We start from the raw sequence: 18,766 nt of genomic DNA, 5'->3' as shown, positions 1-18,766 counted from the left end.
CCAAGTGAGGTAGCGGCCCAAAAGGACCTTGAAGTGCGGCAATTGAATGGGCTCGCAAGTCAGGTATATGTGCCACACCACCCAAGTCTGGAACTGTGTCCCATGGCCATGGGTGACGTAGAGCAAGTACTCCTAAGGGGCCGACACAACCTGGGGCACCGGAAAGGGTACTGGTGCGGTAATATGGGCCGGTTTTGAAACAGGTACAGCGGCTGGGAGATCTACCGCGTGCAGGAGATGCACACCAGGCCAGCGTTGGATGATGGGGTAGGAGCAGCTTGCAAAAACTTAGATCGCTGTGGTTGGGTTTTTTTTTAACGTAAGTGTTAATTGGCCAAGAGGTGCTTCACATTGGGTTAAATTTTTTTTCACATTGGGTTAAAAAATTTGGGGCTGATCGGCCATTGTAAAAGAAACCTTATGGCTATATTTTTAAAAAAAGTTTGCGCTGTTGATTCTTTGATGTAAGTCTTGCGCTGCTGGTCCGAAAACACTCCATTGAAAAGAAGAAATTTCAGCCAGCGTAAAGAATTTCAGCCTAGCGTTTCCAGCAAATCAGCGCTTGGTGAAAGGGTGCGAACCTGCAAAAGGGGTACAAGCGACGGAGAGGTACTCAACAGTGGAAGGGACAACAATGGTTGCATGTGAAGGGGCAGCCAACGTTGAATTCAGCCAGCGAAAGGTTTTTTTTTCCTTCTGTGCTACAGCATTGGCAGTGCATGGAGAAAAGGGTGTGACCCTTGGAGCCACCGCTTGGTGAGGAGGCATAATGCTTCGCGAAGGGGTGCATCCACGTTTGCTGAAGGGGCACGTCGAAGAGACACCTCGAGGAGGCAAGGGCGGCTATGAAGAGCACAGCCCGTTGAAGAGGTGCCGATGAAGAGGTGCATCGCTTGGTTTCCATGAGGGAATTTCAGCACACACATCGGGTACACCATCCCTCCGTATCGCTGCATTATGCATGTATTACAGGTAGTGTAGGGTAAGAGTTACCTCATGCTCGTGTGCATGTGTGTACCACCTTTCTTCTGCCTCCATACAACTCCGGGAAGGAGGGGAGAGGGTAGCGGCGAGGGTGAGAGGCTCACAACCTTCAGGTCCGGGGGAAAAAATTTGCTCTGATACCACTGTAAGGATCCTAGTTGCTAATCCTTCATTAATTACTTAAACTCATGATTAAGACTTAAGAAACTTGAATTGTACTCAAAAACAAGACTCAGAAGACTCTGTGTTGATTGATTGAAAAAAATTTGCTCTGATACCACTGTAAGGATCCTAGTTGCTAATCCTTCATTAATTACTTAAACTCATGATTAAGACTTAAGAAACTTGAATTGTACTCAAAAACAAGACTCAGAAGACTCTGTGTTGATTGATTGAATGATTTAGAACTGAGTACAATAGGCTCCTTATATAGGAGACGAAGAGTCACGAGTGAACAATCACATCGCATGGCGAATAGACACGACTCTAGGCGTAGAGACATATCCCTTGGACGAAGAGCTGCAACCATTGGGCGAAGAGTCGCACCCATAGAGCGAAGGGGTGTGACCAATCGTCGAAGGAGTGTGGCTTTTGACGAAGAGGCATGTCCTTTGAGCGAAGAGTTGCAACCATCCAAGCGTAGGGGTCCTCCTTGGCATGGCACTTCGCATATCTACAATTAGGAGTGTATGTAATACTGCAACATAGTCACAATCGTGACATTCTCCGTCGGAAGTTCTCCTTACTAATGCTAGCATTGGCAAATCTGGGAAGAGGTAGCCTAGAGAGGGAGAGGGGCTGGCGACACTTTTGGCGTGAGGGGAGAGAGAGATCGCTTGCGTTAAATTCAACTTGATGGGTAGCGCTGGACTTTTTCAGAAGTGGCCTTGCTTTTATTTTTAAGTGGGCTAACCACTTATTAAGTGGGTGGCCTATCACTTTTTTTAAAGAAAATGTGAACGTGGACAAAACTCAATAAAACTGAGTGAGCTGAAAATTGATGCTATACAGTCACATTCCAAGCGTCCCGGGATGCATTTCTCAGGCACAGATGCAATGCAAACCCATATTTCTCGCGGGAAAGCATCTGCTCTTTCCGGAAAATGCTTAAAAATATTCCGGTTTTTAGAAAAAGCTTCTCAGAAACCCTTTATTCTTGTGCTTGCGTCTTTATGCGTATCCTTTTTCCAGTTCGGGTTTCCTGCCAGACCAATGGAATATTCCCTTTTCGATGCTCCCGTCATCCATCACGTGGTGCATGAGGAATATTCGTTTCCCGGTTTCTCCTACCTAAATAACGGTACAACCCCTTCGCAATGCTTAATGTCACCCATCATATGACACATCAGAGTTGTCCTTTCCTTATGGCTTTCAATAATTTTAGTAGATCTAAAGTTCCTAACCTTACGGTTCAAGTGAGCACAAATAATTATCCTAATTTCAATAAATCACAATTACTCTGAAAAATAAGAAAATAGTCCATTTAGCAATAGAGCTTCAGCCCCTCATTTGTATCGTTCGGAGAGATGAGCAGGCCAGATATATGTGGGCCAGAGTAAGAGTGGAGACAAGGAGGCCACTCTACAATGCAATATGCTATTTTCCCCCCAACACATCGCATTATGCATTGCCCAAGGGCTCAAGGCGTCCACTAGGAAATATGTAAGATAGCACGTGCAAACAAAATAAGGGAATTATACTTAGGTACATTTACAAAAAAAATGTACTTACATAAAGGGTTTTCAAATTAAGAAAGTGAGAATTTTCATACATAAGGGCTAGTGTTTTTACAAAAATGCATACATAAGGGGTACATATAATACTTGAGGATATACAGGTAAGGGATTATTTAAATACCTCTTGTTTGCACGTGCTATATGCAATTTTTACATAGTGGACTTCTTGGGCCCAATGGGGAAATCATCGGAAATCACCCTACATGATATTGGATGAGGACATATGGGAGTTCTCTAGGGATGGAGGTGTCATTCTTTTGGGAGATTTTAATGCCAGGACGGACCAATCTCAGACAACTTTCTACGATACCTCAGAGGAAATGTTGAGAGAATTGGATGCTAGCTATATGGGATTGGCTAGGTGTTCGTAGGATGAGGAGCACATTGGATATGGGGGATATCTAATAGACATGGGGAGTGCACATGGATTGGCCATCTTGAATGGTCTCCAGATATTTCCAGCATCGAGTTGGTTCACTTGTTTTCCTCATAGACATGGGGCTAGCATAGTGGATTATGTTTTGGTAGCAGTAGATCATGCCCTCCTCACGTTTACCATCTCATTTTAGCTCAACACAGCTAGATTGGCACAGAGATCTACGCATACTTGATACACCTTCACTACAGAGATTGATTTTGGCTATATAGATGGAACATACAGACGCTTATGCATAGAGGATCCGGGGAGACCGCTAGAGGAGCTCGCTTACATATTGACGGAGACGGTGTAGGATGTGATAGTAGAGGCATATCCACACATTGATCGTGGGCAACAATGGCGTTCTGGGAGCTTACCCCAGAATAGTTGGTATGATGAGGAGTGTAGAGAGACGAGAGCCCGACTTCAGAGGGAGGTACCTCTAGAAGTCATCACTCACAGGCAGTCACGGATTGCTTCTCGACGTTTGGTGCGGCGGAAGAAGAGGGCTTTTTTAGCTCGATTAGAGTAGGATTTATACTAGCTGTTTTTGAGCCAGGATTCAGGCGAGGCATGGAGACTCTTCCATGGGCATTCACCCCCACCAGTCATCACTTCTACGGAGGTATGGGGTTAGTATGCATCATCTCTCTACACAGTCTCAGGGCAGCCACCTCTTCCAGATCCGCCAGAGCCATGCCCACACATGTGCTTTCTTTACCGCCCAGATGGTAAAGAAGGCCATTGACAGGATGAGGACCAAGAGAGCATATGATCACGATGGCCTAGTAGCATAGCATTTTAAACATGCCAGAGATCTACTTGCAGAGCTTCTAGCACTGATGTTCAATTGTGCCATGTGCGAGAGTCTACTTGATACTTGGAGTTTGTCTACTATCGTACCTATCTTCAAGGCAGGGGACCTATGGAGCCTGGGAACTACTGCACTATCATGATTGGACACACATTGGCACGGTTGTACGGATCCATCCTTGAGCAACATTTGAGTAGATAGAGAGAGAGAGAGAGGGTGTACGGGCAGCTGGACAAGCAAGTTTCAGGAGAGGTTTCTCTACTCTTGATCATATTCTGACACTTAGAGCCATTATTGAGGAGGGGATATCACATGGGAGACGGCTCTATTGTTGCTTTTGTAGATTTTTGCAAGGCCTTCGATACAGTATCCAGAGCTAGATTGATGCGCAGACTGTAGGAGATGGAGGTACCCACAGAGTTGATTTGGGGTATCATGGCTCTTTACAGGTCAGTGGTGGGGCATGTACGCACTCCAGAGGGGATTTTTGATTTGGTTCACTCCACTATCGGGGTGAAACGGGGCTACCGGTTATCTCCTACACTAATTAGCCTGCATGTGGATGAGGTTTCTGACTACATTAAGAGGGATGGTGATAGAGGAGCACAGCTGATAGGAACATGGATCCCACTATTGTTATATGGTGATGATATTGTGTAGATTTTTGATTCTCTGGAGAGGATGCAATGTTGTCACTTAGATGCTTTGTACACATTTGCTTATGATAGTGGATTGTCTGTTAATGTCACAGATTGATGACGTGGTAGCATATATTGATGACGTGGCAGATTAGTACGGAGATTCCGCGGATTGCACTAACATGCTGACGTGGCAACAGTGCGGAGATCCTGCTTTTTGCGCTGGCTGTGCCACGTGGCAAGGCTATACGGATTTCCGCGATTCACGCTAGCAGCTTTTTGGGCCAGTAGCTTTTGAGTTTGCAGCTTTTCATGTAAATTGCTTTTGAGTTTGAAGGCCAAGGGCCTTTAAATATGAACTTAAGACCACTCTTTTCCTGAGTTAGCTGACGAGCTTCTGAGCAGAGAGGGCCCACGGGAATTGTAACTTTGCTCAAGCATTAATATAAAAATAAATACCGAAAGGGGCGCCAGATTTTGAGGCCACTACGCCGGGTTGTGTCGACTCTATTTTTAAAGTGTGATAAAGTTGTGAAGTGTTTTAAGTGATTCTCGTGTGTATCATGCCAGAATTTTCGACTTGTGGTGCCCAAGTCTATAACAGTGGTATCCTCTACCGGGAAATCCGATCCTTTTACCGTGACACACATGGATTCAAGTGACGAATCACGCAAGAATCGGACGACCCCACCTGACAATTCTGGATCGGGTGAAAGTATGGGCAATCGGAACAAGAGTATGGGCCTCCACGGCCTATGGAGTATGAATGAATGGAGATGTATCGTCAACAGCAGGTTGATGCTTGTGCTAAGCAGATGCTCCAGTATTTGAAGGATCCCCAGTATACAAAATCTTTGACCCGACACTCGATTGATGAGATGCATTCCCGATGGCGTACGACCATCGATCCACCATTAAAGTCCACATTGAAGAAACCACCTGCCCTGCAGATGTACACTGAAGATGAACATGATGATGTGATCGAACGACTAGTCAACCAAATATTGAAGACCACGTAGCATTCAAAGAGATGTAGCAAGGGAACAGATTACCCTTGTTATTTGTGTCGACAATCTTCTTTTGCAATTGCACGAAAAGCAAAGAAGCGTGTACGCTTCGAGGTGTGTCCAGTTCGTCCTCATCCTCTCCTGACAGTTCGGACAACTCTTCCTCTTCTGATTCCAGCGATGAGGACCGAAAGGGCAAGAAAGGATGAAAGAACCAGAGACCTGGAATGAACAAGAAGAAGGCCAAGAAAAGCAGATCCAACAGAAGATCTTGGAAATTTTCTAACAGTTGTGAGGAGGATTCATCCTCTTCTGAGAGTTCGGACTCAGATGACCAGATGCTTTATTCTAAGAGGAAGCACTTTTATAGAGCCAAGCTACACACATAAATCAAAGTCATCTTCGGGAATTTCCCAATTTCAAAGGTTTTCATATAGTCATAAAGCAAAAATATTGTCAACACATCATTATCTCCTTCAATTTTCTTATCCAGTATCAGTTTTGGAGCGAGTACCTTCTCTCCCAGTTCTATTTTAGCTTGTCGGTCGTTCTCATTCTTGTGCCTTTTTGGGGCACCACAAAGGTATATGTCCTTGTTCCCCACAATAAAAGCACTTCCCCATTTTGAGGTATTTGTCTTTCTGTTCCTCTGTCAATCGGGACGTGCATCTTTCTTTCCTCTTCCTCTGTCATCATTTGTCACAAGTTGATCTGTTGGATAAGTCAAGTTACCTAAATGCAAACCCTTGCTTAGCATGTCCCATCAGTGACTCAGATTTCTGTAATAAGCAGTAATCTCATATCTCTTTGGGAAGTCCCCAGCAAAATCGCTCAATTTGCTACTTGCAACTGATCTTTTTAAAAGATGAGAGAGGGAGAAAAACATCCCAAAATCTTTCGCAATAAGTATCCAAAGTATCTGCCTTGGCCATCCGAAGATGATTCCAGGCGGTAATCACGTCACGTTCGTACTCTTGAGTGAGCCACGAGGAAATAAAAAGTCTCTTGAACTTTAGCCATTTTGTTGGTGCTTCTTTTCGTAACGGAAGAGTGGACCACCATATCCGGGCATTTCCTTTCAAGTAGGATGTTGCCCTTCTAATCTTGGAGTGTTGTGAATAGCGCTCTCCAGAAAAAGCAATGTCAAACTGTTGAATAAAAGCAAGGGCCTTGTGCGCATCTCAAAAACCTAAAAAGGTATCAAATTTTATTGCTTGTCCATCCTCCTTGCATTCTTTGGTCTTCTTTTATAGATCTTATTATTTGTGTATAGATAACAGGTGAAATGAGAATGAGATGATGACGAATGAATGCAATTAGGAGCAATGAAAGCTCTAGAATGAACGCAATCACGATTCAAGATAAGAATCATGAATTTTGAATCATGATGATGATTGATGATGAATGATATGACTGGATACTGTGGTGAGTGCATCAAGAGTTCCTGAGGGATGAGATGGCTACACAGTGATAAGATCACTAGACTGAATGATTGAAACACTCTGTTCAGTATGAACTCAGTGTGTGATTGATGAACTAGAATTCTTAGAAATGAATCTGATTTTTGAGTACTCGCTCATGTGATTGTGTTTGAGTGCAGTATTGAAACACAAAATGACTGCAACATTTTGGTCTTGAGAATTTGTAGACATGATCGCAATAAGAATTAGTAATCCGACATCAGTAAGGTCCGACATGGATCTAGATACGATTGCTAAACATGTTGCCAGGAATCATGGTCCTAGATCTGGATGGATTTTATGTGATATGACTCGAATGTGATGTGAATGTTCAATGACTGCCGTCTTTGTGCAAGTGCTGGATTCGTGTCGTCTAGTGCATTCGGTACTTAGAGTCAACGTTTGATAAATTGGTTTATGGCTCATGTCTGATTTTGCAAGCGTAATCGAGGGCGAGAGAGGGTATGTCACAAACTGATGACGTGGACGCATATATTGATGACGTGGCAAAGCAGTACTGAGTTTTCGCGAATTATGCTGACCTGCTGACGTGGCAGTAGTACGGAGATCGCGCTTTTTGCGTTGGCTATGCCACGTGGCAGGTTGCACGGACTTCCGTGATTCACGTTGGCAGCTTTTTGGGCTAGTAGCTTTTGACTTTGCAGCTTTTCATGTAAACTGCTTTTGAGTTTGAAGGCCAAGGGCCTTTAAATATGAACCCAAGGCTACTCTTTCCCTCAGTTAGCTGATGAGCTTCTGAGCAGAGAGGGCCCATGGGAATTGTAACTTTGCTCAAGCATTAATATAAAAATAAATACCGAAAGGGGATCGTGATTTTGGGGCCAATACCTTTGGGCACGGAACTACGCCAAGCCGTGTCGATTCTATTTTTAGAGTGTGATAAAGTTGTGAAGTGTTTTAAGTGATTCTCTCATGTGTCGTGCCAGAATTCTGACTTGGCGTGCCCAAGTCTGTAACACTCTACTTGGGGAAAACCAAGGTTATGGTGTTTAACACCACACCACAGTGGGTCAGGAGGTCAGCACTCGCATTTACATATGGCAATTGTCACGATTGTGAGAGGCAAGCGAGACTTCCAAATCAGAGTGAGAGCTTGTCTCCACCATTGTTCAGATTTGTGCAAAGTCCAGAGCGCATTACAGTGATCAGCCAGCGAAGAGTCTTGCACAAGAGAAGTATAGATATGACGGGCGAAATCGCGTCCATAGGAGTGTCCCATAGAGTCCAATCCTGCATACGACAACCACCTGCCAGTGGCGGAATAGGGAGGAAATCGGCCATCATAAGCTGAGGCAGGCTCCAAATCTGATGATAATGCATGCCCAACCCAAAGCGTGCTTCTGCCAGAGAAAAAAGAAGCAAACTCCGAGATGAATCCACCACATCATCCACTGTGCATATGCCACGACCAGAGAGGAAGTAGGCTTGACGAGGCGATTGATCAACCAGGGTAAAGAGAGAACACCTTACTCCAGTGAATGCTTTCCAAACGCAAGGTATTCCCATCTGCTTGCTGCCTGCCATGCCAGTAGAGATGATCCGTAACATCTTTCCGAGCGGAGAGCAAGGAAGAGGTGAATAAGCAACCAGGAACATAACCATCCATCTTGCCAAACACAATCTCCCAAAGAGCAGTCTGCCAACGACCAAAAGCGGGAGTGGTAGCGTGCCTACAGAGATCAGCAACCATAACTGTCCATGGCTGAGATTGCCGCACAAGAGTAGGTAATAACATAGCCTTCCTCGCCAATGCATGGTGTTGAAGGTCCAAAATATTCAGCCCCCCAAGACGCTAAGTGCAAAGTTTCTCCATTGCTAACAAACGGAGGCCTTTCTTATGAGAACTAGTGCACCACACGTGAGATACAATATTAGACATAAGCAATGAGAGACGGGAAGAGCGAGGCCAATGCAACAACGGCAAGTAAAATTGAACATATGCCATCATGATACTTTGCACAATACGAAGCCGAACATGTAGCGGCCATGTAGACAGTTTCCAATAGTGCAATTTGACATTCAATCGTTGCATAACCCAATCAATTTGCTGTGTATTGGTTACTTGCCAGCCGATAGGGTATCCTAAGTGCCTGACCACCACATGTGGATCAAGAATCTCACCAGGCCACAAAAGATGATGCCAGTCTCAAACATCCAGAGGCAAGAGTTTGGATTTGTGAAAGTTAACCTTAAGGCCTGCTCTTGGCCAAATGTATCCAATGCTTGCATAATTTCACGCACATCATCCTGGTTATTGTGGGGCATGAACAACGAATCATCAGCATAGGCCTGCCTTGCAAAGTCTTTGCCAGTCGGTAATTGCAGCCCATGAAGATGACCGAGCGAAATCAAATGATCCAAATACAATAACAAGGGGTGGGTGGCAATGGCATACAACAAGGCGCTAAGCGGGCAACCCTGTCTCACAGAGCATCCAAGAGGCTAAGGTTCTGTCAACTCCCCATCAAGGAGGCCTGAAGATGTACTGTGAGCATACAAGAAGTATACCACATTGACCATCTTAGGACCAAATCCAAGGGCCCGCATGGTGACAGCAATGAAATCCGATTGTACCCTATCAAAAGCCTTTTCGATGTCTACCTGCATCACAAGAACATCCTGTTGGATATACTTTGCATATTCCATTCCAATCAATACATTAGCCAGATTATCCAAAATCTGGCGACGAGGAATAAAGCCATACTGCGCGGAGTGGATACCAGCCATAAGAGGTTCCTTGATACGGTCCACGATGATTTTAGCCAAGATTTTATATATAACCGACATAAGAGTTATCGACCGCCAATGCGAGAACTGCTCACAAAGGGCTTGTTTGAGCAATAACTTCAACAAACCCTCTTTCCAAGACATCGGCAAACACTGCTTTGCCCATGCAATGTTCATCATGTAAAGCAAAGGTTCTTTCAGAGGCTCCCAAAAGGAGATAAAAAATGCCACAGTGAGCCCGTCCCAACTAGGCGAACGCCATCTGCCAAGAGCGAGCAATGCCGAGTGCAATTCATTTTTTGTAATCCGCCTCCATGGCCAAAGCATCATGCGGCAGGACAATTGAATGCACTGTAGATAACAAAATTTGGCGTGCATTAATAACTTCAGCAGATGCCGTGGGGGGGGGGCGAAAACATCCTAAAATGTGACACCATGGCATCCGCAAGCTCACGCTTTGAGGTTGTCCAGGCTCCAGGTCGGAACATAACCTGCTTAATAGTTTGAGAAGCTCTTGAATGATGCAAGTTCTTAAAAAACTGTTTTGAGGCACATCCCTTGTCCACAAAAGCTCGATGACGAGCACGAGTCTGCCATTTAACCAATTTTCATTTATCATTATGCTGCAAACTCACCCGGGCCTGACAAAGGGTTGTCAATTCACTTTTTGACAACGAACGTGTGTCAGCTAAGAGTTGGGAGCTGTTGATACATATGTTTGGTGTCCTCAACATCGCCACGTAATTGAAACATGTATTGCTTACCATAGTCCTGAATTACACTCTGCACTCGTACGACAACGCGAACCCAAACAACATTAGGAGCAAGATACATTTGAGCAACTAAAGATACATTTAATAACATCATAAATCATCTGGCAGATGCTTCATGTGAAAATTAAGCATTGTTGATGTGCAGCAGGCGTTTCTTAGAAAGAGGCTGATTAGAGTGTAGTTGCCCATAGTGCAATAGCATCACAACAGGAGTATGATCAGATAAAAGCAAAGAATGGTCTATGCGCATTTCACATACAAACTTATCAAATTGTTGTATGCCAAGGACATACCACCGATCTAATCTTGCATGATATGTAGAAAAGGCATTATGTTGAAATGTGTACCCCGAAACATTAGGATGCAAGAGGGTCCACAAGTCCAACATCTGTGTGCATGCAACAAGATCTGTCTAGGCCTGCAATTCTTTGCTTAGCATATGGGAATGTCTTGTGGTGTTATCCGATAAAGCGGGTGCATTGTTAAAATCACCACAAAGCAAGGTATTGGAAAGCCATGGATAAGAAGATATCTCATGCCACAAAGTAGCTCGTTGTCCCGAGGCCGTATACACATAGACACCACCAAATTCATAAATCTGGCCATTGATTGTGCATTGGACCACCATTCAACGACCCTCTGGATCATTATACGCCAGAACAGGCTGCAACTCATGCCTAACCATAATCAAAACACCCAAAAACCCCAACAAACCAGCATATGCTATCTAGAATCCTACAAAGTACGAGCATTGCCCAACATATTCATGCTGATTATGCTCTTGCAAAACCACATGTCTGCCATACATGTATGTACATAGTGCCAAGTTAATCTCCATTTGTCAGGGTTACATAACCCACGCACATTATATGAAATGCATTTAACACAACTATGCATTGAAGAGATATGTACAGAGGCAAAGTAAAGAAGGGACTGAGTTGACGTGCCCATAAGCACATCAACATCAGCAGCCCGCGACTCAACCACAGTGTTCTGCATGCCTGTCTCAGAGGCAACAAGGCCTGCAAGTGATTGAGAAGTACCATGAACCACGGCATCTCTAAAAGAGTGCACCACCTTATTCCATGCATCCGCAAGAGTGCGATTATCATTATAGGGAAGAGGTTTTGGTCCCGCAGATTTCACTTCAGGGGGTACATAATTACGAGAGGAGAGCTGCGAACGCATCTTAACAGTTTTCTTGGGAGTTACCCAGGGAGATCTATCCGCCGAGTCCACTTTTTTCCCTTGTTTTTGGTTTCAGGAGTAGACATAGACTTTCCTTTACCCTGAGGATTGGGAGAAACAGCAAGTTTGACCTTGCCTTTATCCATAGATAAAACATCAGGCAACGTAGAAGCTGCAACAGTGGCAGATCTGGGATGAGGGACTTCTCTCTCAGTAGAAACCACAAGCTGAGGAAGAGCTGAAGGGGAGGGGGTTGCAAAATAGGCTCAAAACATTCATATTGCATGTGACCAAATTTTCTACAGCGAAAACATAATTTGCAAATTTTTCCCATCTGAGCTTAAAAGGGCGTTTCCCAAGGAGTGGGTCTCCCGAATTGACAGTAATACCTTTAGGGGTGGGAACATCCGTATCTCAAAGCACACAAAAGAGATTTGTATTGGCATCAAGCTTAGGAGGACAAATTACTTTCCCCAAACGTGAGGCAAGCATAGGAAGAAAGTGGCGCCAAGTGTGTGGGAAATCGAGAATTTCCACCCATACTGGGCACTTATGACGGATTACTTTGATAGCCCTTGGTAAGGGTCCACGGCAATACATGTGTCATCTGTATTCCAAAGAACAATGGAGACAACTCAAGCAACATATTACGTGCATCAATGTCTGCCAACAAAACTTCATAGAATCCTCTGGCACCGAAGTAAACACCTCGAACCGCCTAGTGTTTAAGAAGAAAGTCTACCCACTGACCCACATCTTGTGCAGTAGGCGTCTTGCCCGGAAAGAATAGAATAACTGCATTTAAAGCATATTGCGCCACTGGATCCATCAAAGCTTGAACAGGAATGAGCACTTTAGTAGTGGGTTCTTGCCCCTCCCAAGTGTTCCGAGCGCCTTCAAAATCTTCCGACAAACAAGCTCGGATTTCACCCATTTCCGAAGACTTAGGTGCCATCTGTTTTCTGCGTTTGTATGAGCTGATACAGGGCACAGCTGAATCGGACATACACTGAGAGCTTAATGTTATGTACTGCTGACTACTGGAAGCCAAAAAAACAAAATTCTGTACACTACTAACAATACTGTACCCAAAAAAGTCCTCTGTACCCAAGTCTATTCACTGAAAATGAACTGCACCTAAGCTAATTGATAATCAGACACTATCTGTGCTACAGAGAGCGCCAAACCTGAACTGCTGTCCTCAACAAAAACACACACACACACACACACACACACACACACACACACACACTGTCACACCCACACACACACACTCTGAAGCGAACCAGCAACAGCAGACAGAACTTGACAGGGCAGGTGCTGACGAGCTGGCTGATGCAGGTCCCGCAACCACGCAGGCCACAGTCCACGTTGAGACACAGTTTGCGCTGGAGGTCAGTAGCGCAGAGCTCGCAGCCAGAGAGGGCGCGCAGGGACAACCTTTGCGCAGAAGCTTTAGATACAGAGCGCCTTCATGGAGACACACACACACACACACACACACACACACACACACACACACACACACACACACACACACAGCTTTGTTAAGGTCTTCTAGGCACCCAAGCCGGCCTATGAGACAAATCAATGTACATGAGTGTCTCCTCTGACTTATCCAGGCAAAAGGACAAAAGGTATAATAAGTATAGTGCTACCAAAATTATTGTCTGTAGTAGTGGTGATGAACATTGGAGGGATCTCTAAATCTATGGATGCTTCTTATAATATGAAGTTTATTATTGTCATGTATTATAGTCACTTTACATTTGGAAATCCCCACGAAGTTAATTACTGTCATGGATTATGATAGCGGCTATACATGTTGAAAACCTAATACTGTGAAGCAATATTGCTCGTCTCACAGATCTGGTTGTCGTCGTTGTAAATTACGACAAATTCTAGACAGCTAATTCGTCATTCTAGTGCAAGTAATTTTTCACATCAACAGTGTCTTGTCCATGTGAGCTGGCATTATACTAAATGCTTCTAAATCTCATCACACTAGTAAGGCCTTTGAAGTTATTGTTCATTATGTTTATTATCCTTGCTATATGAATTTGTTTATTACTGGGATTACATATCAAGTGGTACTGCAAGTAGCCTGTTTTGGTACAAAAACGCCATGCCCGTCGGTGTGCATACATGTCATAATAGTGTTTGCTTACTTCACTCATTGAAGCACAGCTTTCAGAATGCCCCTTTGATTCTGATGTAATATGGTCACCCATGCCAGACTTGGTTCGGCTATTCCTGTACATGGCTGGCCGGTCAAATTTTTGTTCTCAATTCAATGTGTTTCATAGCATCACCATGTATGAATGGTTACACAGTTGGATCATTCCGCGATGGTGACGTGATAGTTGAATGGTAGAGCCATTTTGAGAGGGTTGCATGATTTCATGGGACAGGAATGGTGCCCTTTTTTCTGTCTTGAGAGGCACTTCTGTGACAAAGCATTGTGAGTCGAATAGCTATAGTTTTAAGGGTCCTTTCTGCTCTTTAAGATGCAAAGATGATCATCTCTCATCTGCGTTGGAAGTTCAAAACCTTCATAAAGAAGGCAAACAACAGAGCAAAGAAGATGGGCAATACGATGAGTACAGCTGCAACATGTCCCAAGAAGTCCTCATGAAATCCGTAGTTGTGGTTCAGGAAGCCTCGAATATGAAGCACAATCTTGCCATGGCTCGCATCCATGCACTCAATTTGATCAACTCTGTTTCCATATTGAGATGTTATGAGTCCACTCATGGTCCATGATGTTGGACACAGCCAGTAATACCATAACCACCACTGAGGAAGATTCTATGCAAAACAACAAAAGACTGGTCATAAGAATGATATTGTGAGATGAAATTTTTTGTTAAATCGCAAAGTTTTTGGTTGATACATACCGGTTTAGGCATTAAGAAGCCAGAGAAGAGATTGAAGATGGCATAAAATGCTGATGCTACAATGGTTGCCACTTGATGGTTAGGGGATATGGAGACTGCCATCATACCATAGTAGGTGAAGTAGAGAAAAGTGCAAAACATGGTCAACACGAACCACAAAACTTTGTACATAATCCACTCAAAGCCCATCATGGAGTACACTATTGCTGCATACATCAGTGTTTGAACCAGTACATAAGGACACTCTATTGCGACCTGACAAAACAAGAAAAACAGGGTTATCAATAAAGGCTATGGTGAGCTTAGGATTTGAAGAATTCATGTCTTTGTAATGTTACTATGTAGGATTGGAAATCATAGAAATGGTACCTGGGATAATGCATATGTGATTGCTGAGTACATTCCTGCTGCTCGCTCTCTGTAAAAGACAGTCCTCTCTAGTGATATTATGGGTTGCACTGTTGAACAGTTATTGATGCCCAAAAAGAGTGTTGCACCATACATGGCCCCCATAATGGTCAACAGGTCTTGTTGCTTTGTGCTGTGACAAATTGTCGAGCTCTCTGATTAGTTCAGGCCATCAGGTATTTTCTTGATGAGATATGTGCATCATCTGTCCCTGTTGTGATGTCTTATCCTCGATGCGATTGTTTTTACTTTTTTCGAAGTTTCAGTCAAGTTTGCCTAAGCCTTTTCTAAAAGCATTCTTAAGGAAACAGTGGTTTTCTTAATCCATTTTTCATTTAGAAACAAATAAGGTGCTTCGCTTTTTCTCTTTATCCGTTTTCTTGTTGCTTTTGTGTTTTTGCGAGCGTTTTAGCCTCTTATAATTCATAAGGTCAGAATATCTGACCTTAAGAAGGTATATATATGTCCGTAGGGATGCATCATGTACTCAGTTTTGTCCTCATTACGCATAATGAAATGTTACAGTAACTTACATTTTGTTGCCAAGCTGCCAAAATAGTGTGCCAAACAACAATGCAGCCATCAAAGTGAACGAAAACCGAACCAAGTTGTATCCTGGACTGCGCCAGTAAATCAAATGCTGCTTCCAAAGGAGGATCTTAAACTGTCCCCAGAAAGTTTGGCAATATTTGGTTGGGAAATATAGGTCTTGCGACTCAGGTTCAGGAAAGTTGAGACACTTGACCATTGCTGTGTTATGCCTGTAGGAGGAAAGCCATTCATGGTTATCTATTTCCTGTCAGACCATCAATGTAAACTGAGAAAAGTTTGAAAACATGCCTTGAAAGTGGTGAGTCTTTATACAAGGTAGCAAAATCTACTTCAAGTCGCTGCTCTGCATTTTTTGAAGTGATTTCAAGCATCCATGTCGCAGGGTTACTTGCCTTTTTCATTTTCGGAACTCCAGGAATAGCCTGTGAATGCAGTTTGGTTAGACATGACATAGCTGAGGTTGAGATATCATTGTGCAACTTAATGCTGCTTATGAAGATAAACATACAAAACTGATCACCACAGGGGTATGATCCCAAAATGTGCATAGAATATACAATAATCGACCAAGACTATTTCCTAGTTCTCCATCTCTCAGATCTCCTATATATACATTTTTATCAGAGGTGAAAAGCTCTCCTCATACTATGTCATGATCACACCAAGAGAAACATCATCCCTAATCAGAACTGCACAAAGGTACAGTATTATCCCCAAGAGCACTTCGGGCTCAGAAGAAATAGGTGGTATCTTTGCTACAAAGAAGAGCAAGTATGAAGAGGTGATCCTGTGGAGGGTCCCTGCACCTATAAGTGGAGGCATCTCTCTCTGCCTCTGTTGCCTTTCTCCTCTTCTTCTTTGCTTCTCTCCTCCTATCTCTCTTAGCCTCACACCGATGATACCTCTGCCTGTCTCTCTTGAGACACTATCTGCTTTGGATGCTCTATCCGCCTATGCATCCTGGTGCCATATGGCTAGTAGTAGTATCCCTAGGAGCATATTTGGGCTCAGGAGAAATAGGTGATATTTTTGCCGAAGAAGAGCAAGCGTGAAGAGGTGGATCTTGTGGAGGATTGCTGCACTTGTAAATGTGTAGCCTCAGTCCTCCTAGAACCCGGTGATAAGTTTTTCTATTTCTTCGGAGACACTGTATGCTGTCTGTGCTCTAGATGCTCTGTCCTCCTAATGCATCCAGTTTCCATAGGACTAGTAGTATCCCTAGGAGCCCTTTCGGGCTGAAGAGAAACAGGTGGTATCTCTACCGAAGAAGAGCAAGCCTAAAGAGGTGGATGCTGTGGAGGAGTTGTAAACCTGCCTAACTGGAGGCATCTTTGTCTACATGTGTCGCCTTCTCCTCTTTGCTTCTCTCCTCCTGGCTCTCTTAGCCTTGGACCTTCTAGAACCCCACGATACCTCTACTTGTCTCTCCTGAGAGGCTGTTTGCTATCTTTGTCCTGGGCACTCTATCCTCTTAATGCATCTAGTTGTCATACGATGAGCTTTGCCACGTACAAAATACTGTCCTAGTAAACTGATAAAGAATATCACCTCCATGTATAGTAGATAAAGAGATTATTTGGGGAGGATTTTTCACGAGAGAGGGGTGAAGAATCAATCTAAGGGTTGGGGTATATACTGTCAAAGTCGACGATGCGGAAGCGTAGAGACCAAGGGGAGTGAGCATGAGAGAGAGAGAGTCTCTTGAACCAATCAACCTTGGCAATGAATAATGGAATGTGTATACAATGGAGGCAAGGGATTGCTTATATAGCAATCCTAGTAAATTGCCCTACCCAACACTTTGACAAATAAGTAAAATAAATACCTAAAAGCCAAACTAAATAATGGGATCAAATTGGGCAATTCACTCGAGATGCCTAAACTTTACCAGCCTCTTTGCAGCTCATAGTGGACATCAATAGTGAAACCAAGTCGATGAAGAAGCTACCATGGACACCTTAGAAAGTGGCCACCAACTGGATACACCTCGGTGTTGCTCTCCTCAACTTTGTACCTGAAAGTAATGCCATCTTGAGCATCGGTTGCCTTTGTAGAAACTTTGAAATGTAGACTATACTACGTCCAATAATCCCCATTCGTGAACTGTGAACACATCAACATCACGTCCAAAATATAAAACTCCAAGATGATGAACTGTTGGAACACATTCTATCCATAATGTGACCTACAACAATGAATTGGCTAGCCCATCCATAGTGTTTTAGACGTCTGATTGGTTCCTTGCCAGATGCATGTGCATTGAACTCCGACCTACGGGTCCAAGCACCAATAACTTGAACTCCAACACAAGGGTCCAAATTAATTATAGGGAGCATTCACTCACATTGCCCCTCTCTGCCACTCACAAGCCTCTCTTTGGCTGAAGCTAGTGGTGACACCTGTCATTTGACTAGAAATCTGAAGTCGATGCCACTGTGGCCATCGCCATGAGTGCCATGCCGATCTCCTCTGTCAAATCTTTATTACCGTAATCTCTGTTCAGCTTGCCTTTGTCCTTGTCTATTTGTGAGTTCCTGCTTGCCTTGGGCTTCAAACTCTCGAGCCAAACAAAGCGTCGAATCACAATCATGACTGTGGTCGTACCTCCCGGGTACCAAGGCAATTAACTATGTACTGGTACTGCCATCCGTGTCCTACTGACCTTTGCCGTTGTTCTCTAGCAAACTCTGCCAATTGCTTTTGACTTCACAAACTCGAGTCAAACAATTTGTCGGGTTCCTTGAGAACTGAGCCAGTGCATAGGCCGCTAAATGGATGGTTGACGATCTGTTATCCATAGCTTTTGGTCGGTTTTTTTTTTTTGCCTTTTTTGCTGCTCCCCGACCACGTCAAAACGGCTCCCAAAGCTCTCGTCGAAGCCGCTTTCCAAGTCGCTGAAAAGCACTCCGCCAAACCTCGTCAAAGCCGCTTCGTTGGATGACTCCCAAATGCCCGTTCTCATCAAAATGCCTTAGTCTTCCCTTTCAATGCCCGGCTTCACCTTCAACTTGCTTGTCACTCCTCCTCTCAAACCTCAAAGCTCAAGGCTTGATTGAAGCGTTTCAAAACGCTGATACATAAGAGGGGGGGGTAGTCGTTGTCGCCATGCTAGGCTACTGGCCTAGCGTTTCAAAACGCTGGTC

The 18,766-nt window shown here is 44.0% G+C and overlaps 1 protein-coding gene across 1 annotated transcript in view; it reads right to left on the bottom strand.

Annotated features, from left to right (window-relative positions):
- Positions 1-13,741: 13,741 nt before the first annotated feature.
- LOC147444383 (ABC transporter G family member 35-like) overlaps positions 13,742-18,766 on the bottom strand; it is a 71,491-nt gene continuing 66,466 nt past the window's right edge. Inside the window, exons 20-24 of the mRNA XM_086528102.1 lie at positions 15,912-16,045; positions 15,605-15,832; positions 15,033-15,204; positions 14,664-14,918; positions 13,742-14,574 (exon numbers count right to left, since the gene is read on the bottom strand). Of these exons, the coding sequence (XP_086384228.1) occupies positions 14,293-14,574; positions 14,664-14,918; positions 15,033-15,204; positions 15,605-15,832; positions 15,912-16,045 (1,071 nt within the window). The 3' untranslated portion in view covers positions 13,742-14,292. The remainder of the gene's footprint in view (positions 14,575-14,663; positions 14,919-15,032; positions 15,205-15,604; positions 15,833-15,911; positions 16,046-18,766) is intronic.

This window comes from Adiantum capillus-veneris, chromosome 13 (assembly GCF_014529385.1).
Source record: "Adiantum capillus-veneris isolate H3 chromosome 13, ASM1452938v2, whole genome shotgun sequence".
Classification (NCBI taxonomy): Eukaryota; Viridiplantae; Streptophyta; class Polypodiopsida; order Polypodiales; family Pteridaceae; genus Adiantum; species Adiantum capillus-veneris.
The sequence above is the reverse complement of the archived record's forward strand: the minus strand, read 5'-3'. Positions and strand labels throughout refer to the sequence as shown.